Here is a 20,550-nt window from a genome sequence, read left to right on the forward strand (position 1 = left end):
GCCTGCATATGACCAAGAGCAGACATCTGGGTTTTGGAGGAAACAGGAGATCTAGGGACTCAGGTGAGAGTAGCCCAGAAAAACAGAGCTATATGCCTCAATTCCTCAATAGTCTCAATTCCTTTCCAGTGGCAAAGGAAAAAATGGCTGCAACTCCAAGAGACGTAGGACTGGTCACCTGTCCTCACTCTCTACAGTAGCTCTCCTGAGAAGTATTGTGGCCTATTGGAAAGAGCACAGGTCTGGGAGTCAGAGGACCTGGGTTCTAATCTCAGCTCTGCCCCATTCCTGCTGTGACCTTAGGCAAGTCACTTAACTTCTCTGTGCCTCAGTCCTCTCCCCTGGAAAATGGGGATACAATACCCTGCAGAGTCAAAAAAAGAGGAGGAAGAGCCACGGGGAAAAAAGTGAAAACCAATGAAAAGGAACTGAGGACAAACAGGAAATTTGTGGGAATAAGCAGTAGGGCCTGTAAAAGATCATGAAGACTGCAGAGCAAAGTGGAGCGGAGGAGGATAAGGAGGAGGGAAAACATAAGAAGAGCAGTGGAACAATTCAAAACCATTTTAACATTTTGCATCTGACAGGGAGGAACCACTCATCTATTGCCCCCAGTGAAACGTACTGTATTAAAAAAAAAACATACTCCAAACAATCTTGGGTGCTGCACATTTTCTAAAACAACTAAGTCTTTTTCAATATTAAAAATTTCTAGCAATAACAATCATGGCCAAGTTCTTTCAATCCATATAGTCACCCTACATTCAGTCTGAGTACGAGTAATTTTCAAAGCACTTCAACAACTCTGACTTTTCTATAATGTCACTTTTGCTGAATTCACAAGGTCCTAGGATGCCTTCCTTTTGGGAAAAGCATGCTGCTTTTAGGATAAGATGTATCACTGTCATGCCCTCTCCTTTTGAGGAAACTCTCCTTTAGCTCTTTGCCACTAAAACACTACTTAAGGCCAAGAAAAGTACTAATGTTGGAGACCTCAAGCAGTTGTACTTTATAATTCAACAATGGTACAAAAAGCCTTTGTTTCAGGTGGGATCTCCTTAGTTTGCTTCCTTCCACTTTCTGAAGGATTGGGGGACTCTTCCATAGCATTTCAGAAATCCTAATGGCATGTAACAAGTGACCCAAAATTAATTTTGATAAATAATATTGTTAGCATGCTTCAAAGTGCTATTTCATTACATTACTCAGAAATACCCAAATCTGTTTCATCAAGACACTAAATTATAATTGTCACCACAACAAAAGGTCATGCACCCTGTATGCTATAATACTGCATTCTGATCACATCATTAATACAGCATGGGCTTTAGTATACAGCCAATTTAGAGAGGAAACGTGGCCTAGTAGAGAGAGCAAGGGCCTGGGGGTCAGAGGACCTGGGTTCTAATCCTGACTCCACCACTTGTCTGCTTGGAGACCTTGGGCAAGTTACTGTCCCTCAGTTTCCTTACCTGAAAAATGGGGTTTCGATACTGTTCTCCCTCCTACTTAGACTGCGAGCTGTGTGGGATAGGGGCTGCATCTGATTGGATTACTTTGTATCTACCCCAGCCCTTACAACAATCCTTGGCACCTGGTAAGCGCTTAACAAATACACAATTATTATTATTCTGTGGTAAAACAATAAACCTCATTTTTATTAGTCAACAATATAATATATATCTATGAAGAAAGTGGTGGATGCTGCTTCCCAGAGTCTCCTTTTCTGCCTATACACACAGAAAATAAAGGGGGAATTTCAGTATCAGCAACTTCAATCCTCACACTGGGCCATTTCTTGAGAGAAATGCTCTGATGTATGTGTGCCCAGCATAGAGCTAAAATGAATAGACTATTGTTCTGTGGTGGATGTTTCCTAGCTGTGCACAACTCCTTTAGATGGTTCATTTTTACTGATACAGTGTTTTAAGATTAACTATTACAAACCTATTCCATTTTAATGTTAGATGTTTTTCCATCACTGAGTTAGTGTGGCTAGTTTCAAGTTAATATTTTATTGTGGAAATTTGAAAAGTAAACTGAAAAATAAATCTTCTCTGGATATAATAATGTTATTAGGATAACTTTATATATTTTACTCTATTGGTCAGTACAAGTGAGTAAATGAATCAAAACTTAGAGGCAGAAAACAAAAACAACAAGCAATACACTTGAATAACAAACCTCATTATAGTGACTGGATATATCAAAGTCTCATTTGCTCTTGAGATAAGAATGATAGGTAATTTATCAACTGAAAATAATTGCTAAAAATCACTGAAAGTGAAGCTATTCTGGAATTCCACCTATTGGTTAGTACAATGAAGATTGGTTACTTCTTCCCAAGTCTGGTTCAGCACTCAGAAATCTTTTCAAACTGTGTTGGCTAGAATTGTGTCTTCGTTAATTGGATCTTAGTGCAGAACAAATAAAATACCCTCATCCATCTAGCAATTATGAAGTTTTAAAATTATGAGCTAAACAGAATTACAAGTACTAAATATCAATTAATGGTATTTTTTGAGTATTTACTGTGTGCAGAGCACTGTACTACGCACTGGGGAGAATACAGCAGAGTTCACAGACATGATTCCTCCCACAAGGAGCTTACAGTCTAAAGGCTAAACATGTAAATATCAAGGTTTGTTACTAAATTAACTGAATATTTCTCTATATAGTCAATTAAAAATCACTCAGAGCATTCATAAGCATACCCTAAAAAATTATTTTGTTTCTATAAGACTTGTGAGCTCCTATTTGGCAGGGACTGGGACTTTGACATATAGCGTATGTTCTCAAGAGCCTAGCTCAGTGCTGTGTGTACTTATTGTTTCCAGATTAGACATTTGTCTAGAATTTCAGAGGACTACCATAGCAGTGATTAAAAATGTCCTGGATACTGGAATACAAAGAAGCCCACTAACGATTTCCTTTTATTTTCAATGTCACCAAATTACTGCCTGACCACAGAAACTATTAAATTGAGATAAGGTTTACTTCCATATATGGGGAAAATATGAAAACCTTGTTCTGCATTTAGAATCCATTTTAAACAACATTTTAATTACAAACTGTCAATGCTTACTTAAAATTCATTCTCCATCATAAAATGAGAATATCATCAAAAAAATCATAAGAACACAAAACTAGATTAATAAATGTTTTAAGGCATGCCTACCTTTCTCCTTCAAAACTTGTTTTTTTCCCTTGGGAAATCTGCAACAGAAGCAATTAAGAGATTCTGCTTTAAAAAAACCACAAACTGAAAATACAAAAACTTTATATTAGCTCTGGTATTGGTAATGAAAGGGATTAAATGAGTACAGGCTCCAGTGAGAATCACAGCTGCAACCAACAGCTATCAGCACTGTCAGATTTGGGTTAATAATAATAATAATAACAATGTTGGTATTTGTTAAGCGCTTACTATGTGCAGAGCACTGTTCTAAGCACTGGGGTAGATACAGGGGAATCAGGTTGTGCCATGTGGGGCTCGCAGTCTTAATCCCCATTTTACAGATGAGGTAACTGAGGCACAGAGAAGTTAAGTGACTTGCCCACAGTCACACAGGGCTGACAAGTGGTGGAGCCGGGATTCAAACTCATGACCTCTGACTCCAAAGCCCGTGCTCTTTCCACTGAGCAATGCTAGCAGTTCTGGATTTCATCCCTTCCTTCTCCCCTGCCACTAGCTATCCCCTAACTAGAACAATAATGATGATAACAATAGTATTTGTTAAGTGCTCACTATGTATCCAGCACTATTATAAGTGCTGTGATAGATACAAGATGATCAGGTCTCATATGGGCTCACAGTCTAAGTAGGAGGGAGAACAGATATTGAATCCCCATATGCTCTGACAATCAGGGCGAGCATAGGGTCTCAAATGACCCAAGCTGAGCCCCAAGAATTAGGCATCTGAATCTAGCCATATGCCTAATTGCTTTTTGTAAAGAGTCCTAGGTTAAGCATCATGGCTTAGTGGAAAGAACTCGAGTTTGGGAGTCAGAGGTTGTGGGTTCTAATCCCGATTCCCCACTTATCAGCTGCGTGACTTTGGACAAGTCCCTTGACTTCTCTGTGTCTCAGTTACACCATCTGTAAAATGGGGATTAAGACTGTGAGCCCTACGTGGGACAACCTGATTTCTCTGTATCTATCCCAGCGCTTAGAATAGTGCTTGGCACATAGTAAGCGCTTAACATTCATTACTTTGTATTTATTGAGTGCTTACTGTGTGCACAGCACTGTACTAAGTGGTTGGAAAGTACAATTCGGCAACAGACAGAGACAATCCCTACCTAACAATGGCCTCAAGTACCATTATCCAGTGCTTAGAACAGTGCTTGGCACATAGTAAGCGCTTAACAAATACCATCATTATTATCTTCTGCAGGACAGTGGAGTGGTACCTATGGAATTACATTATCAAACCTCATGAACAGTGAAGTTCCAGAATGTAATCAATCTCCTGGCATCGATATCATCCTCACTTAAAATAACTACACAGTGAGTCACAGAAAGAGAACAAATGACAGCAGGATACCCAAACAACTGCACTACGGAGTGCTAAAATGGGGAAACTGAAAGCATGGAGGGCAGAGGAAACCTTTTAAGGATCAAAAGCCTCAGACAATGTTGCAATCCAGCTTAAAACTGGGGATCAACTGCAGAGGATGGAGCTGAATAACAGCCATTAGTCATTGCTCTGTCCTAGCAAAAACTTCATAAGGAATGAGACAAAAAGAAAAAAGAAAACAGCACCACATGCTACAAACATTAAACATAACACAAAAAGTGACGGCGTTTTTATGTGCAAACTGTGGCCAGACTGTGGGTCCCATATTGGTTTTTTTCAGCCACACAGGCACTCAAAGGTGACTTTCACTGTCAGTGATGTCTTCTTTGAAAGCGAACGACAGCTATATTTGATACAATTTGTGTTAGTGTATATACACACTATCAACCCACAGGACCCAGTGCATATTTATTCAAACACCATTCACTCACATTATCACCCCCTCCACTATGCTCACTACCCTCCATGCCTTTAGGAGGCAGGGGCGAGGGGGGGAGGAGTTTGCAGGGACCACAGGGGAGAATTCAAACTAATTCTAAACTATGTCTTTTTTGGGTCAGCACAACCCAAAGGTTTCAGACTCTTATGTCTGCCCAAACCTCTGCACTTAGGATCATACGTTAAGTTTCAAAAGGAGAGACTTAAGGCTAAGAAGCAGCAGCCATGGTAGCTCCCTTACACACTCTTTCTGGGAACCTGATATTTTCCCCAACTTAGCTTCTATTTCCAGGTTCAGGTTCCTGTCCCAGTGACATGAGCCATGAACCTAGGCCCCAAAGGGAGGTAGAAAGAGTGACAGGGGAAACATCACTGTTACACTGTCAATGTAGTATAGGCAGAGGAGAGAGATTTTTCTTACTAGACCAGCTTGAAAGGAGAAGATAGGGAAAGTGCATTTGGCATATGACAGGCCTGTAACAATTGAGCACCACTCTGGTGATTCAAACCACGCTCCTCCCATCCAGTCTGAACCACCCTGAAATCCCACCTCCCTAAATGTTGCTCACAGTGCTCGAGCTCGAGCAGATGTAGGCAAGGAGGGTGGTGGATATTCACAAGGAGTTGCCTGACAGATGAAGTGGAACCCAAAACAGTGGTATAGCAATGGCAGACAAGGGCTGCCACAAGCTGGCAGAATGCGCAGAATCTGTTGTATGTTCTATAAGAAATAATTTCGCATCCAAAGTAGTTGACAAGTAATGATAATAATAGTAAGTGCTTAATAAAATACCTACGTATCACAGTATCACATTAAGTGCTGGGATAGAGAGATGCGATAATTACATTGGCCACAGTCCCTGTACTACCCAGGGCACACAAACTGAGCGGTTAGGAAAAGCTGAGATCAACCCCATTTTTCAGATAAAGAAATTGGGATGCAGAGAGGGTAAGTTCTGGCTCAAGTTCTCAGAGCAGGCCAATACAATAACCATGTTTCCTGACTCATCCCATGCTTCATTCCACTAGGCCAGGGCAGTTTGGAAACAAGGAGGAGAATAATTAAAGGTGAGTGCTATTACACTGACAAAAAAAATCCACTCCTCATTCCCCACCCTTCACTCACCACCCCCAACAAGCTCTTACATGACCAGCCACTGACATCTGTTTATTCTGACCCCTGGAGGTAAAAGCTTTTATACCTCTGTACTATGTTATAAAAAATCATTATATTTTCGATCTCTGACTTGCAAAGCTAGAGATCACTACAGGAGTAATTTTTTAATAGGAATAAAATTAGGTGCACCAGAAACTAAATATGCTGACCTGGCTAGAATTCTACTCATGTGAACACAAATATGCTTAATCAAAAGACGTGGAAATCTGTTTTTTCCAATTTTGATCAGTTTTAATTTTACAGTTTAATTTCTACTTTTGAAGTCAGGAAGACTGGTGCACAGAATATAGGGTTTGGAAGGAGACCAACTGTCTGAAAGCAAACCATGTTGATTCTCATTGCCCCAGAGCAATTTTAAAATCACTTTCTACAAAATGCTGAACCCAAACACGATAATGCAATTATATTCACGAGGGCAGAATAGATAGAAATGAAAAGGATAGAACAGATATTTATGTGAGAAAGCAGGTAGTAGGAAATGAATATAGGAACATTTGACCCACAAAGAATATTTTAAGTATTTAATAACATGAAAACAAATGTTCTTAATTTTGCTTCTAGTGGTCTCTGGTACCAGTTCTGTTTAGGTTTTTAATTTTCATACCTTTGGTTTTTCTTTGATTTCAACAGATTTCAGAGAACTCAGTGTAGTACGGGATAAAACCTGAGGTGGTTGTTCTCTGATAATTAAGCTTCTTCTTTCAGTTCTAATGTCCTTTTGTGCTGATTCTGTTGTAAATTTTGTGACTTCTTTATCTCCAGATTTCTTCCTTGAATATTCCCGTTTGCTTTTGGTTATGCTTTCCTTGACTTTCTTTAAACTTGCTTTGTTATTGTCTTCACTTTCATGTTTCCTATAGTTTTGTGAGGCTTCCGAAAATGAGGCTGATTTTACTTGTTCCTCCTTAGCTTTTTCAGCTTCCTGTTACAAAAGCATATAAATTACAGTAACTGCTTTCTAATACTAATAATGATATCTATTAGGCATTTAGTATGCCAAAACATTGCACTAAGCATTTGGGTAGATAAAAAATAATTGGGTAAGACACTAATCTTATCCCACATGGGGTTCACAATCTAAAAGGTACAAAGAGCAAGAATCTTATCCCCATTTCAGAGAAGAAACTGAGGCACAGAGAGACTTGCTCAAGGTCACACAACAGGTCACTGCCAGTTCTGTGATTAGGACCTGAACTTCCTGACATAGCTTATGGGGTCCTAAAACTTTGCAGGGTTGGGTAAGCCCCTCTTCCCTCCCCCATACACCTTCATGATATTTAGAAGCAACAAGATAATGGCAAGTAACAGGCAGTAAGACTGACAATGGAAACAGAAGCCATTATAGCTCCAAAAACCTATGGATTTCTTACTTACCCTACCACCACTATTGTCTGTTTTCTGCATATACACAGGGTACTTATTTCAAATGTCACAAGAATAATGAATCCCTAACTCCCCAAGGACATGACTGCCTTCTAAATTCCAGAACATCTCCAAAATTGTCTGTACTGGCTCAATGAAGGAGGGCCATTTGTTGCATTTATCTTTGTAATCGACTGCTTCCTCCTCCCACTGGTAATTTATTTTAGTGTCTGTCTCCCCAGCTAACTTGTAAGCTTCTTATGGGCAGGTTTTGTGCCTACTTACCCTTACTGTGCTTTCCCAAGCACTTAGTAAAATTCTCTAGTACTTAATACAGTACTGGCAAGTGGTCACTACTTCACTTCCCTCAAAATAAGAAAAAGTGAAATAGAGTAGAAAGAAAAGAACTTTATTTCACCCACCAAACTATATCCCACTTTTCCGATCTCCATTCCAAAGCAAGGAAAGAGTGCGCAGGTTGAAAATAATAATAATAATGATAATGTTATTTGTTAAGCGTTTACTATGAGCGAAGCACTGTACTAAATTCTGGGGTAGATGCATGATATTCAGGTCCCATATGGGGCTCACAGATTAAAATTCCCTCATTTTGCAGATGAGGGAACTGAGGCCCAGAGAAGTGAAGTGATTTGCCACGGTCACACAGCAGGAATGTGGCAGAGCCAGGTTTAGAACCCTGATCCTCTGACTCACAGGTCCATTGCTTTTTCTAATAGACCACTCTTCTTTTTGGGCAAGAAGATTCAGTTTTCATATCTTTCTCAACTGACCTCGACTTCTAAAGGAAGATGGTATTCTAAGTAGAGCTGTCCAAGCTGTCCTAAGTATGTTCCCAAATTCCTACCTCCACCCCGCCTAACACTACTGAGCGAGGATGCTGAAACATATTAAACCACAGCAAATGGAGGTGATTTTGTTTTGCGCTGGTAAACTGACAAAAACAACATAGTATGCTTGTATACAGCTGCCAGAGAGGCCCACATATCTACAAAAGAAAAAAAAATCAGGAGGTAATACTTTCTCATGCTCATTCTGACCCAAAATAGTCTCAATCCCCCAGCACCCTCTAGCTGTTGCCCCATTTCTTTTTTTTTTTTATGGTACTGTAAAGTGCTTGTTATGTGCCAGGTACTGTACTAAGCTCTGGGGTAAATACAAGCTAATCAGGTTGGTCACAGTCCCTGTCCCAAAGAGAGCTCCCAATCTTAATACCCATTTTACAGATGAGGTAATTGAGGCATAGAGAAGTTAAGTGTCTTGCCCAAGGCCACCCAGCAGACACGTGGCGGAGCCAAAATTAGAAACCAGGTCCTTCCAACTCCCAGGCCTGTGCTCTATCCACTAGGCCATGCCTGGTCCCATTCCTGTCCAAACTTCTAGAATGGGCTGTGTCCACCTACCTGCTTGCCACACTTTCTCTCCTACACTTCTTCTTGACGCACTACAATCTGGTTTCTGTCCCCTATCTACTGAGACCATTTTCTCCAAGGACGCCAATGAGTTCCTCCTCAATTCTGACTTCTTCCTCAATGCCATATATCTGGTAGTTTTAACTTCACCCTAATCTTTTTTGACACTAGACCATTCCCTCCTCCTGGATATGTAATCTAGTCTTGGCTTTGCCAACAATTTTCTCCTGGTTTTGCTCCTTCCTCTCCAGTCGCTTTTTCTCAATCTCTTTCACTGCTTCCTCTTCTACCACTCACTCCCTATGAATGATCTTCAGTGCTCTGTTTTGGAGCTCCTTTATATTCACTCCTTTAGGGGACTCATCTGCTCCCAAGGCTTCAGTTGCCATCTCTAGGCCAAATGACTTCAAAATTTAATCCCAAATATTGTATTCATTTTCCCTCCTAAATTCTCCTTTTTCCAAAGCCTACAACCTGGGTATTATCTTTGATTCCTTAACTCTCCTTCAACTCCTGCACTCATTCTGTTACCATATCCTGCCAGTGTTTTGCCTCCGCAACACTTCACAGACCAGACCTTTCTTCTCCATTCAAATAGCCAACACACAGTGATGCAGGTGCTCATTGTAGCCCAACTTTCCAGCTCTATCAACCTCCTCATTGGTCCTCCTGCCTCCACTCTATATACTTTGCTCTGCAGCTTGGATCATCTTTCTAAAACATCATTTTACATAAAATCTTGTCACTTTTCCAAAACCTCTAAGAGTAACATTCTTCTCCGCACCAAACAAAAACTCCTGCCCACTGGTTTTTAGGTAATGATGATGATGTCTATTGTTTAATAATAATGTTGGTATTTGTTAAGCGCTTACTATGTGCCAAGCACTGTTCTAAGAGCTGGGGTAGATACAAGGTAATCAGGTTGTCCCACATAGGGCTCACAGTCTTCATCCCCATTTTACCGATGAGATGAGGCACAGAGAAGTTAAGTGACTTGCCCAAGGTCACACAGCTGATAAGCGGTGGAGCCGGGATTAGAACCCTTGTCCTCTGACTCCTAAACCCGGGCTCTTTCCACTGAGCCACGCTGCTTCTCCAGTTTAAAGAACTGAATGGGATGTTCCAGAATTTCAGAACTAATTTTTTTTAATTTTAGTATATTTATTTGTATTTTAAAGGCCTTTATTGGGGGAAAAGAGAAAAAGGCATAACAAATGTAGCTGACCTGGAGGGTAGTCTAATATCTTTTTTAAAATTATCACAGTTCCCAAGTATTGATGATGTCAAGTCTATACTCATATTCTACTCCCTCCAAATGAACTTTATACAAATTTCATGTTTGAAAAGGAATAGAGATATAGAAAAATAATTTGAGGCCAATTCACCACTACGAAAAACATAACTGTGATCATTGATGGCCAACGAATAACAATAATAATGCTAATTATAATTGTGGTATTTATGAAGCACTTACTGCGTACCAAGCACAGTACTGAGCTAAGAGATACATAAAGTTAATCAAGTTGGACACAGTCCCTGTCCCATATGGTGTTCACAGTAGGAAGGAGAGCAGGTACTGAATACCTACTTTCCAGATGAGGAAGCTGTTACACAGGGAAGTTAAGTAAGTGCCCCAAAGTCACAGAAGACAAATGGCAGAGTCAGGATTTGAACCCAGGTTCTCCATCCCCCAGGCCCATGCTCTTTCCACTAGATCACACTGCTACTCAGGAAGGAAGAGTGAACTACAATAGTTGGAGGTTTTACAAGTGAAACAAACTTTATAAGGCTTTTTCGTCTTCCACAATTACACCCAGTCTATGTCATGTATTATTTCAATGTTTTTAGAACCTTCTTTGCCCTAACTGCACTTCCCCCGACACAATTTCTGTACAGCACATGTTGGCAGGAAATCAAGTACCATGTGGTAGGAAGAATGCTTGGATATTGATTATTGTTTCAACAAAGTGTTAACTGTTTGACTGAAGCAAACCTTTCACTACAAAATGACAAAGGGTTTATTTTTGTTTTGCTTTTCGTCTACTGGCTCCTAAAATGTTAGAATAACGCTCCCCATTTTTAACCTCCAAACAATATAAAAAGTCCCTAGTATTTCTTTCATTAGTAAACTTATCTAAAACAGCAATGCTATTCTTTACCTGTAAAGCATGTTGCAATTTTTCTTGAAGGGCTTTCTTCTCAGCTTCCAGAATTTTTACTGTTTTCTGCAAGGTGATATGAAAATACTTCACTTTATATTCAGAATCTCTAAAAACCCAGGACTGTATGTACTTCTTTTTAGAAGCTGCTACTTAACTTAGATTTTTATCTGGACAAGAATTTTTATGATTTTGAAAACACCATAAATGTTCAAAAATCAGATTTCATTTTTAAAAATAGTACTTGTTGAGGACTTATTAAGTGCCAGGTACTGTACTGGGGTAAATACAAGACAATCAGGTTGGATATAGAAAGCCCCTGTCCCACATGGTGTTCATTTTTAAATGTATTTGACTTAATTTGTCCATTGCAATATGGACCACCATTTCAACAATGAAAATAGGTACTAGTATGCCCAGGAAACTGTTAGCTCCAATCACTGGGCCTGGTGTAAAAAGTAGTAAAAGAGATGTATCTGGGTAGTAGTCCATGCAACCAAAGCATAAATTCCAGTGTGGCAATGGGGGAAATCACTTCCAGAAAACTGGCTGATTGAGAAAAAGTAAGTAGGCCAGAAGGCTTGAAACCAAGACAAGACTCCAGTGAGAAAGGAGTATCCCAGGAAAAACCCCAAGTGGGCCTTAGCTCACACATGCTCTGTGTGTCCAGCCCCAGGCCCACGTTTCTACATGTCCCTTTCCCCAGCCTCACCTCCTCAGCACTGGATCTAGGCTCTCATTTTTTCCCAGCTAGAGCCCCTGAGAAACTCACTCGTCCTCTGCCCTGAGAGTCCTCTGACTCCCTACAAGCCTCCTGGAGCAAGTCCTGATATCTCTGTTCCCCTCACTGACAATTTCCCTACCCAGAACAATCACAATGAAGTGAAACCCTGGGTCACTGGCACAAGTTTCCCCAGGAAAGCAGAAGTTGCAGTGCTACATGGGGATACTTGTTGCAGAAATAATGGAAGTGCAGGGACTCTTAAAAGTGTGTGAATAAGGTGGGGCACCCTCGCCCTGCCAAGGCCAGAGAAAATTTAAAGGGAGGATTCTTATAAGATAAGCTTGTTGTGGGCAGGAAATGTCACTGTTTATTGTTGTATTGTACTTTCCCAAGCGCTTAATAAAGTGCTCTGCACACAGTAAGCACTCAATAAATACAACTGAATAAACATACCACAGGCCTAAACACAACTAACTCTACTGCTTCTTTCTAATCCCCTTTCATTTGAATTAGTTTGATTTTCATGGGAACCTGTTTGTGAGCAAATGTGAAGCACCACAGGAAAAGGTGAACCGTGTGGGAGGAGGAAGAATTAAATTGATAAATATGGTCAGAATCGATGTAGATTTGATGGGGAAGATATAATGAAGCCTAAATATTAAGTTCTCAATCAATCCATCATATTTATTGAGCACTTACTGTGTGCAGAGCACTGTGCTAACCACTTGGAAGAGTACAATATAACAAACACATTCTCTGCCCACAACGAGCTTACAGTCTAGAGCTAGACGATTAAACATCCTCACTAGTCTAAACTATATTCAAGGCTCCCACTGGCTCTAATCTCTGATTGCTACAGTGCTCTGAAGACGATGATGATTGCAGAAGCTAACTTCTGCAATCTTCATTTTGGGACAGAAGTCCACAAAATTGAGAGAAGACAGTACTGTTTTCAGGAGGTATGTAAAAAGGGTTTTTTATCTGAAGATTTAGGAAGTGTCTAAAAATATGTTTGGTTTTTTAACTTGTAGGGACAATTTTATTGCTAAGGTGGCAAACTTTAAGTCATTACTGTGTTTTCATGGAGAGAAGCAGGGCCGGGAAAAGAAGGAAGAACGGGGCAGAAGAAACTAGGGCGGAGGAAGTGTCTTAGAAGATTTTTCAGGAATCCATTGTGTTATAACTCCAAGGACCTGCTTGCATATATAATGTGATTAAAGAATGAGTAATTCTATTATTATTAAGAGACAGTCCTACTTAGACTGTGACCAACCTAATTAATTTGTATCTACCTCAGCGCTTGGAACAGTGTTCGACACATAGTGAGAGATTTAACAAATACCATAAAAATGAGGTAGATATATACAAGGCATAAAAAGAAATACTAATTGTTACTCCTTTCTTATATTACAAGTAAAGCATCAAAAAGACTACATTTTCAGTCTGGATATCCTGACTATTGCATCTACCTTCAGTTCCAAACACTGGAACTGAAAATTTGAATATTATTTCACTGAGTGAAGTCATACTTTTAAATAAGGATTTGAATCTCAGTAAAAACACATAATTTTTCAAGACAGATGAGACACTTCAATTTTTGGAGCTAGTGAAAAAAGCAGAAAGCAGCTCAAGCACTCTTAGAATCTGATTATATAGATGCTATAGTTAAAAATATTACCTGGGCTTGAAGTAAGTCACATTTTATTTTAATATTTTCAGTTTCTTTGACTGGTGAGTCCAGAGAAGCTTGTTGTCTAAAATGTCAAAAATATTACTTAACGTTGTTATTCCCCAGCTAGCTTCCAGTGTCCCCCTACGCCCCATCCCATGTGACTTCCAAATTGCAAGAAGCTGAACATGCTCAATCAACTGCCCTGTTGGATGCTTGAAAATTTGTATCAAAAATTCCCAGTCCACACTTTTCAACAGTCACCCATACTAATCTGTTTAAGTGTGGTGAGTGTGGGGTGAATAATGGAAGAGTATGATATTAGAAGTCAATAATTCTGGGGAACTTCTCCTATTGTTCCCCCTCCCCACTTTATTTCAAAAATACTTTTCATTCAGTTCAAAGTCAAAGACCCTTGTTAAACACCTTTAATCTTCAAATAAAAGATGCTAGAAAAATTTAATAAACCAGCAATCAAGAACATTATACATTTAGTTAGTTGGTTCTTACCCATCTAACACTTTACTCCCAGAAGGTTGAAGAACTTCCGTCTCAGTACTTTTTGTTTTCTCAAATTTTGCAGCAGTTACCTTGTTGAGATACAGAATACAACAAATACTTAGTCGTTGTATTGCATATTCACCTTAAAAGGCAGTTGCTATTGACAGAAAAACCCTATTTTATGAAGCTTCCTATGAAAGCTTCTAAATTCTGCTCTATTAAAATACTATTTTGGGTTATAGGAGGAAATGGAACCATTGCATAACAAGTAAAAGAAAGTTTGTTTTGGATTTGTTTCTTCTTTCCTCCAAAAATAAGGTTAGCAATCTCAGGCATACAGGCTATTACAGTAACTGAAAACATACCATGAATATATTTTAAAATATTTTCCTAATCTCTTGCAGAAGTTACTAGAAACTTCCTTCCAAACATGTTTTGTTAATCCCAAAATATACTAACCTCTCCTTGTTCTGACTCCGTTAGTGTTTTTAGTGCATTGTCCATCATCATTTTTTCCTCAGCTAACAATTGATACTCATTTTGCATCTGCCTGTATTTCTAAAAAACCAAGAATTGATTATTTTATTAAAGTGCAAAATATTTTTGCATCTCAATTTACAAGTGAATTTCAATAGTTGACTCTGCTGATGAACAGGATTAGCTCAATACCAAATTAAGTCAGATTCTTTGGGACTCCAAATTAACCCTTCTTTCTGAATATTTGTATATGAGAACAGGTGGCCTATAACAAACTGGCTTAGAACACAGCATAGTATAAATGTAATATATAAATATATATATATATATATGCTAAGAACCATTTTTTAAAAATATTCATTTTTTCCTAACTACTGCTGTTTACAGAACTTTATATTTATTTCTCTATTTACTAATTTCTTTAAGACTAACTCAAGTGATCTTTTAAATCGGAAGCTTTCACCAGTAATGGCATAGGCCCATTAGGAATCCTGAAAATAGTTGGCTACTATGCCGATGGCACTTCATTAGCCACCAGCAATATTTACTGCCAAGGTGGCAATCTTCTGATGGTTTACAGAATTAAGTTACAGCTTCAGCTCTAAGCTGTGGTCAGTTTCATGGTAAATGGGCTTTGGACATATAAATTCTTGTGTGGAATTTCCAGTGTGCTGTACTCTTCCACTAACTTAGCATCTACTGCCCCAGCAGAAACAAAGAGATAGATGAGAGGGTGCAGGTAGCACTGCAAAATAATTTAGTACGATAATCATTTCCTTTACGTAGGTTCTTGGTCCAAAAATCTTCAAGACTGGACTGAAGCTCCTGCCAATTTTCTATAGGAAGAGTCCACCATGATCAAGAGAAAACTATCTTGTTCCACTGCACTTACATTACCAGCTAAACTGACGCTAAACCAAAGTTAGAATCACATGCTGTTAGTTTTGAATGTTTTCCTAAATCTAAAATAATAAAAGGTTTAAATCTGTAAAAAAAGTTTGAATAATACATGTACTTTGAAGACCTAAATTCCCTGATGTAATATTTGTTGTAACTGCCTAAGACTTCTTTTTCTCAGATTTTAAATCTTTCCATAACCATCTACATTTTTCTCATTATAGCACACTCCAGATAGTTCAAGTTCAGAATATTGCAGGAGTTAAAAATAGTCAATACCATTTATCAAGCACTTAGAATATGCAAGGGACTACAATCTAAGTGTTGAGAAAAACATATGTATACTTATTTAGAAGTGGGACTTGGCCCAGGGAGGACTCAATATGAAAGGGGAAGAGGGAGAAAAGTCAACGATGAACACAAACCAGAATAAGGAAGAAGTAACTTTAAAAGACTAATCAGTTTTAATAGGAAAAAAAACCCATCAGTTCCGGTACATCACCTCTTTCATTTAAAAAAAAAAAATACTTGCCACAACCTTCCCAATGTTCTAAATGCTGTGACAACAGCTTCTCTTGCTTTCCACTCCTAAGTGGATATGGGTTTTTCCTCCATTAAAAGAGGTGGGGAGGGAGAGGGTGACTTTAGTGCCCAGGAAACCCATACCCTTTCCATGGACTCTCAGCCCCAGTGGGCTCAGATCTCAACAAGGTAACTGATGCAAAATTTGAGGAAAAAAAACATTGCCACAAAACATCAGTGTTAGTGTACTCTCACAAGCCCTGCGTAGACGAGTCACTCTTTAAATATGGTTGATTGACTGACTGGTGGTTAGGGACAACTCTTCCAGCAGTAAAATTGCTAGGCTTAAAATAAAAGTGCCACTGGAATACAGCAATATATCAGAAGAGCAGCTTGAGGCCTTGGTTTCCTGCTCCCTTTGAGTCAGGATGACACTCGGGTCTCCAGAATTCTCGTTTGGAGCCTATTATCTTCTTGAGGGGAAATCTGTTGTTTCGCAACACTTAATAAAATGCTCTAACAAAGTAAGCAATCGATGACTGATAATGATGGTAGTGATGAAGAACAATGTCAAATTAAAAGGATAGTATACTTACATCCTCTAGAATATCTTGTTCATTTAAAACTCTGAAAAAGAAATCATTCATCTGAATTTGTGCATTCTAACATGATGCACAAACTTTTAAGACAGACTCCTGAAGAGTACTGTATCTTCTACATAGTTATGGTTAAATTAACATAAATCATCAGCTCCTAATTTCACTGTTTGCTTATCCATTTTGTACATTATCCTGATCTTTTGCTTCTTTTTCCTTTGTCCTACTTCCCACAAATTGACTTCCTTACTTGTTGGCTCCAGTGGAGGACCATGCGCTCTGTGGCCATTTAATAAATATTTGCTAAGAGGGCCTCAAGAGGAGGTAAAACTCAAATCGGCAAATTCTGCCACTCAATTGACAAATCTGCTGAAAGATTTGGGGGGAGGGAGGAAAGGAAAAGAATATTGGAACTACTGGGCTAAACAAGATTTTCTATTTTATTTATAAATTTCAATTATCCATGCCATGCATATTCTCCAGTTCCACAAACAATCAAGATTTGACTGAATTGCTATACACATTAGTAAATATTTTTATAGGAGACTTAAAAAGATGTTTAAAATGTTAACAGAATGAATTAATTACTAATAAGTACACCAAATAATACACAGGTATTATAACATGGGAGCTGTTATGTGAAAATCATGTTATAGTAATCACTGATTCAGTGGGAATTAGTGGGCTAGGCTAGGGGATTGGGTGGTACAGATACCACCCTGAATGACATTTTTCAATACAAAATGCTATATTACTGCTGTGTCTGTCTCTAGTGAAATGACTTATGCCCTTTCCCACTCACTGTTGTTTTACCATATTAAATATTGTAATGTTGCATAAACACAAAATACTGTACAGCCCAGTACAACATAGCATGGCTGAGATAGAGGTTGGTAAAAATTGTCCTTTCACGCCTTAACTGCCATGTGGATGTACAGACCACATCTCCCCACAGTGAATCTATCTGCAAAGATTTATGGATTGTGTTTTATCTAGAACAGACTCACACTGTGGAGGGAACATTCCCTAATATGTCCATCACATTTTATGCAAATCATGTAATGAAAGTACAAGCCATCAGAAATGACTGTGTTAAATAGTGTTCCTTACATTTTTCATTGCAAATTGAAAAAGTCAAAATTAAGGTTCAAACAAGACTGCTAGATTTTTACAGCATATATATAAATGATTATTACTTAACTGACAACACACTAAAGCACAATCTACAAAGTTCTTTTCAAAGACTAATGCCTTAGATTTTGAGACTCATGTGGGACAAGGATTTTATCTGATTTGATATTATTTTATACCTACTCCAGCACTTAGCACACAGTAAGCAGCGTGTGAAGCAGCGTGGCTCAGTGGAAAGAGCATGGGCTTTGGAGTCAGGGCTCATGAGTTCGAATCCCAGCTCTGCCACTTGTCGGCTGTGTGACTGTGGGCAAGTCACTTAACTTCTCTGTGCCTCAGTTCCCTCATCTGTAAAATGGGGATTAAGACTGTGAGCCCCATGTGGGACAACCTGATTCCCCTATGTCTACCCCAGCGCTTAGAACAGTGCTCGGCACATAGTAAGCGCTTAATAAATACCAACATTATTAGTAAGCACTTAATGCCAAAATTATTATTACTTGCTCCAATTTTCAGTCACTTATCTTGCAAAAATGAGTGCATAAATCTTTTCCACTTTTAATAAAAACAACTGTGGTAAAAATCTAAATGTGAAAGATAAAAATAAATGTTATACTATTCATTGTAAGTGGCTTGTGAATAATAGGGTTTTTTAAAGTTTTCTGTGGATCTACACTTGTTCTTGAAGGGAAGGCTTGGTTACCAAAGGAGGCTATGCAATCGCCTTCTCCAGAGATACTTAAAATAGAACAGATTTGTATTTGTCTAAAACACTCTGGAATTTGTCTAAAATTGCAAAAATTGATTAGATAGCTTCTCAAAATCCTTTCTAGACTTATGATTCTAAATTCTGTTAATTTTCCATCAGGTAATTCAAAAAAAATGCCAATAAATTAAATTAACAAAAGACAGCTGTATGAGAGCAAAGGGGGACAAGTGATAATACAGAAGAGGGTAACCTCGCTTCAGTCCTCTCTTTAAAATTTGGTTTATTCTCCCTATTCATTATCTGTTAAAGCACATGCCACCAATGATTTTTTTCGACGTTACAAACGAAAGCAGAATACAAACCACATGAATCGGTGTATGTTTTTTTCCTCCTAATATCTTAAAGTCCTAGAATACTTTCTCGTAAACCAAAACTGTGAATCATTACACTCCTACTTCCAGTACCTCCCAACCAAAGAGATAGAAAAAGCAAGAGGTAATAAATGGATAATAAAGAGGACACATGAATGACATCAGTTCAGCAAATCTTGAAGTCTTTGGTCAAAAGCTCAATCTTGACACTGTTTAGCTGATTTACACCATGAAAAGGCTAAGACACAGTGCTCAATAACACTGGCTATCTAAAATTAGCACTGTAGCCCCTTAGTTGAACAGCTAATTGTCTATGAAGAAGAGTATAATCTTACATAAAAATTACAGCAATTGATTTGTAAGAAGTCTTTCTTATTAATATCAGTGATAATTTGGCCATTCTTACTTTGAAAACACAGACTGGAATGTCAGGTATGACAGTCTAGCATGCCACCCTCTGGTACGTGTGTGTCCCGGTGACTGCCAATCCCTGGTTTACACTGTGCCGTAGATATATTGTAGGAAAAAAAGGGAGAGCTTTAAGAGCAAGATTTTTATTGTGCTTTCTCATCTGAAGAAACTGCAGCAATAAAATAAATCAACTTTTTTCTCCCTTTGCTCTCTCTTCACCCTCCCAAGATGGCTCCTTAAACCACCTTGAAGAAATGTCACAATGGAGTTGAGCAGAGGTAATTGTGCTGGTAGCAAGGGGCCTCACCCCAACCCCAGACACACCCCCATGAACAGCATGATGCATCCTTGTGTGCGCATTATAAGATGTGTATGGCCCAGTGAGCGATACCACTGATTGATATGCAAAAGGAAAAACCAGATTTTCCCTTTCTCTCAATTAAGTCCAAGTAAACATCTACCTACATATTTAAGCTAGTCCATTCTTTCCCCAACCAGAGGGGGAGAATCAGTTCAATAATATTACCAAGAGCCACCCTAACGTCTGTTTTTACAAAGCCCACCTTTGCAACTTAGTTGACTGCTTTTCAAATATTTTCAGTATGTCTTGTAAACGATGAGTCAGGAAATCAGTTGCTGCAAGGGGAAAAAAAACCAACAAATCACAAAACCTTACTTTGTACTACATAATAATAATAATAATAATAATGTTGGTATTTGTTAAGTGCTTACTATGTGCCGAGCACTGTTCTAAGCGCTGGGGTAGACATAGGGGAATCAGGTTGTCCCACGTGGGGCTCACAGTCTTAATCCCCATTTTACAGATGAGGGAACTGAGGCACAGAGAAGTTAAGTGACTTGCCCACAGTCACACAGCCGACAAGTGGCAGAGCTGGGATTCGAACTCATGAGCCCTGACTCCAAAGCCCGTGCTCTTTCCATTGAGCCACGCTGCTTCTCATGTGATGGGTGGGGAGAAAAGATGCTATAACTGCTCAATTCTAAAATTATTATTACAATTACCATCCTACACTATTATGCCATCATCTAAGAATAGCCTAGCTAGGGAAAAAAAGCAACTGATAAATTGTTCCTTTGCATCAAGATAATTCTAGATTTTTGAGATGGTGACTGCCACTTTTCTCTGGGAATTTGATATGATCAGCTACCAAGTGCACAAGCAATGCAGAAGGGAGGGTAAATAGGATGGTGAAATTAGAGGCTAATCAGGGAAGTCTCCTGGGCGATATGATTTTAATATATCTGGGGAGATTGGTGGTCTATCGGACATGAAGGGTGAGGGATTTCCAAGCCAGAGAGAGGATGTGAGCCCCATGTGGGGTAGGGGCTGTGTTATACCTGATTAACTTGTATCTATCCCAGCACTTAGAATAGT

The 20,550-nt window shown here is 38.9% G+C and overlaps 1 protein-coding gene across 10 annotated transcripts in view; it reads right to left on the reverse strand.

Moving 5' to 3' along the window:
• The window catches only part of CCDC7 (coiled-coil domain containing 7), a 57,607-nt gene that overhangs the window by 24,303 nt on the left and 12,754 nt on the right, over positions 1–20,550 (reverse strand). For all 10 annotated transcript variants that reach the window (XR_005660688.1, XR_005660689.1, XM_039913893.1 and 7 more), the window contains 8 exons: positions 19,718–19,790; positions 16,533–16,563; positions 14,500–14,598; positions 14,050–14,129; positions 13,549–13,624; positions 11,147–11,212; positions 6,800–7,117; positions 3,179–3,216 (listed from right to left, as the gene is read on the reverse strand). Coding sequence is in view for 8 of the 10 variants with exons in the window: in XM_039913893.1 (XP_039769827.1) it covers positions 3,179–3,216; positions 6,800–7,117; positions 11,147–11,212; positions 13,549–13,624; positions 14,050–14,129; positions 14,500–14,598; positions 16,533–16,563; positions 19,718–19,790 (781 nt within the window). In the remaining 2 variants the exon portion in view is untranslated. The remainder of the gene's footprint in view (positions 1–3,178; positions 3,217–6,799; positions 7,118–11,146; positions 11,213–13,548; positions 13,625–14,049; positions 14,130–14,499; positions 14,599–16,532; positions 16,564–19,717; positions 19,791–20,550) is intronic.

The sequence above is a fragment of the Ornithorhynchus anatinus genome, chromosome 13, assembly GCF_004115215.2.
Source record: "Ornithorhynchus anatinus isolate Pmale09 chromosome 13, mOrnAna1.pri.v4, whole genome shotgun sequence".
Lineage (NCBI taxonomy): Eukaryota > Metazoa > Chordata > Mammalia > Monotremata > Ornithorhynchidae > Ornithorhynchus > Ornithorhynchus anatinus.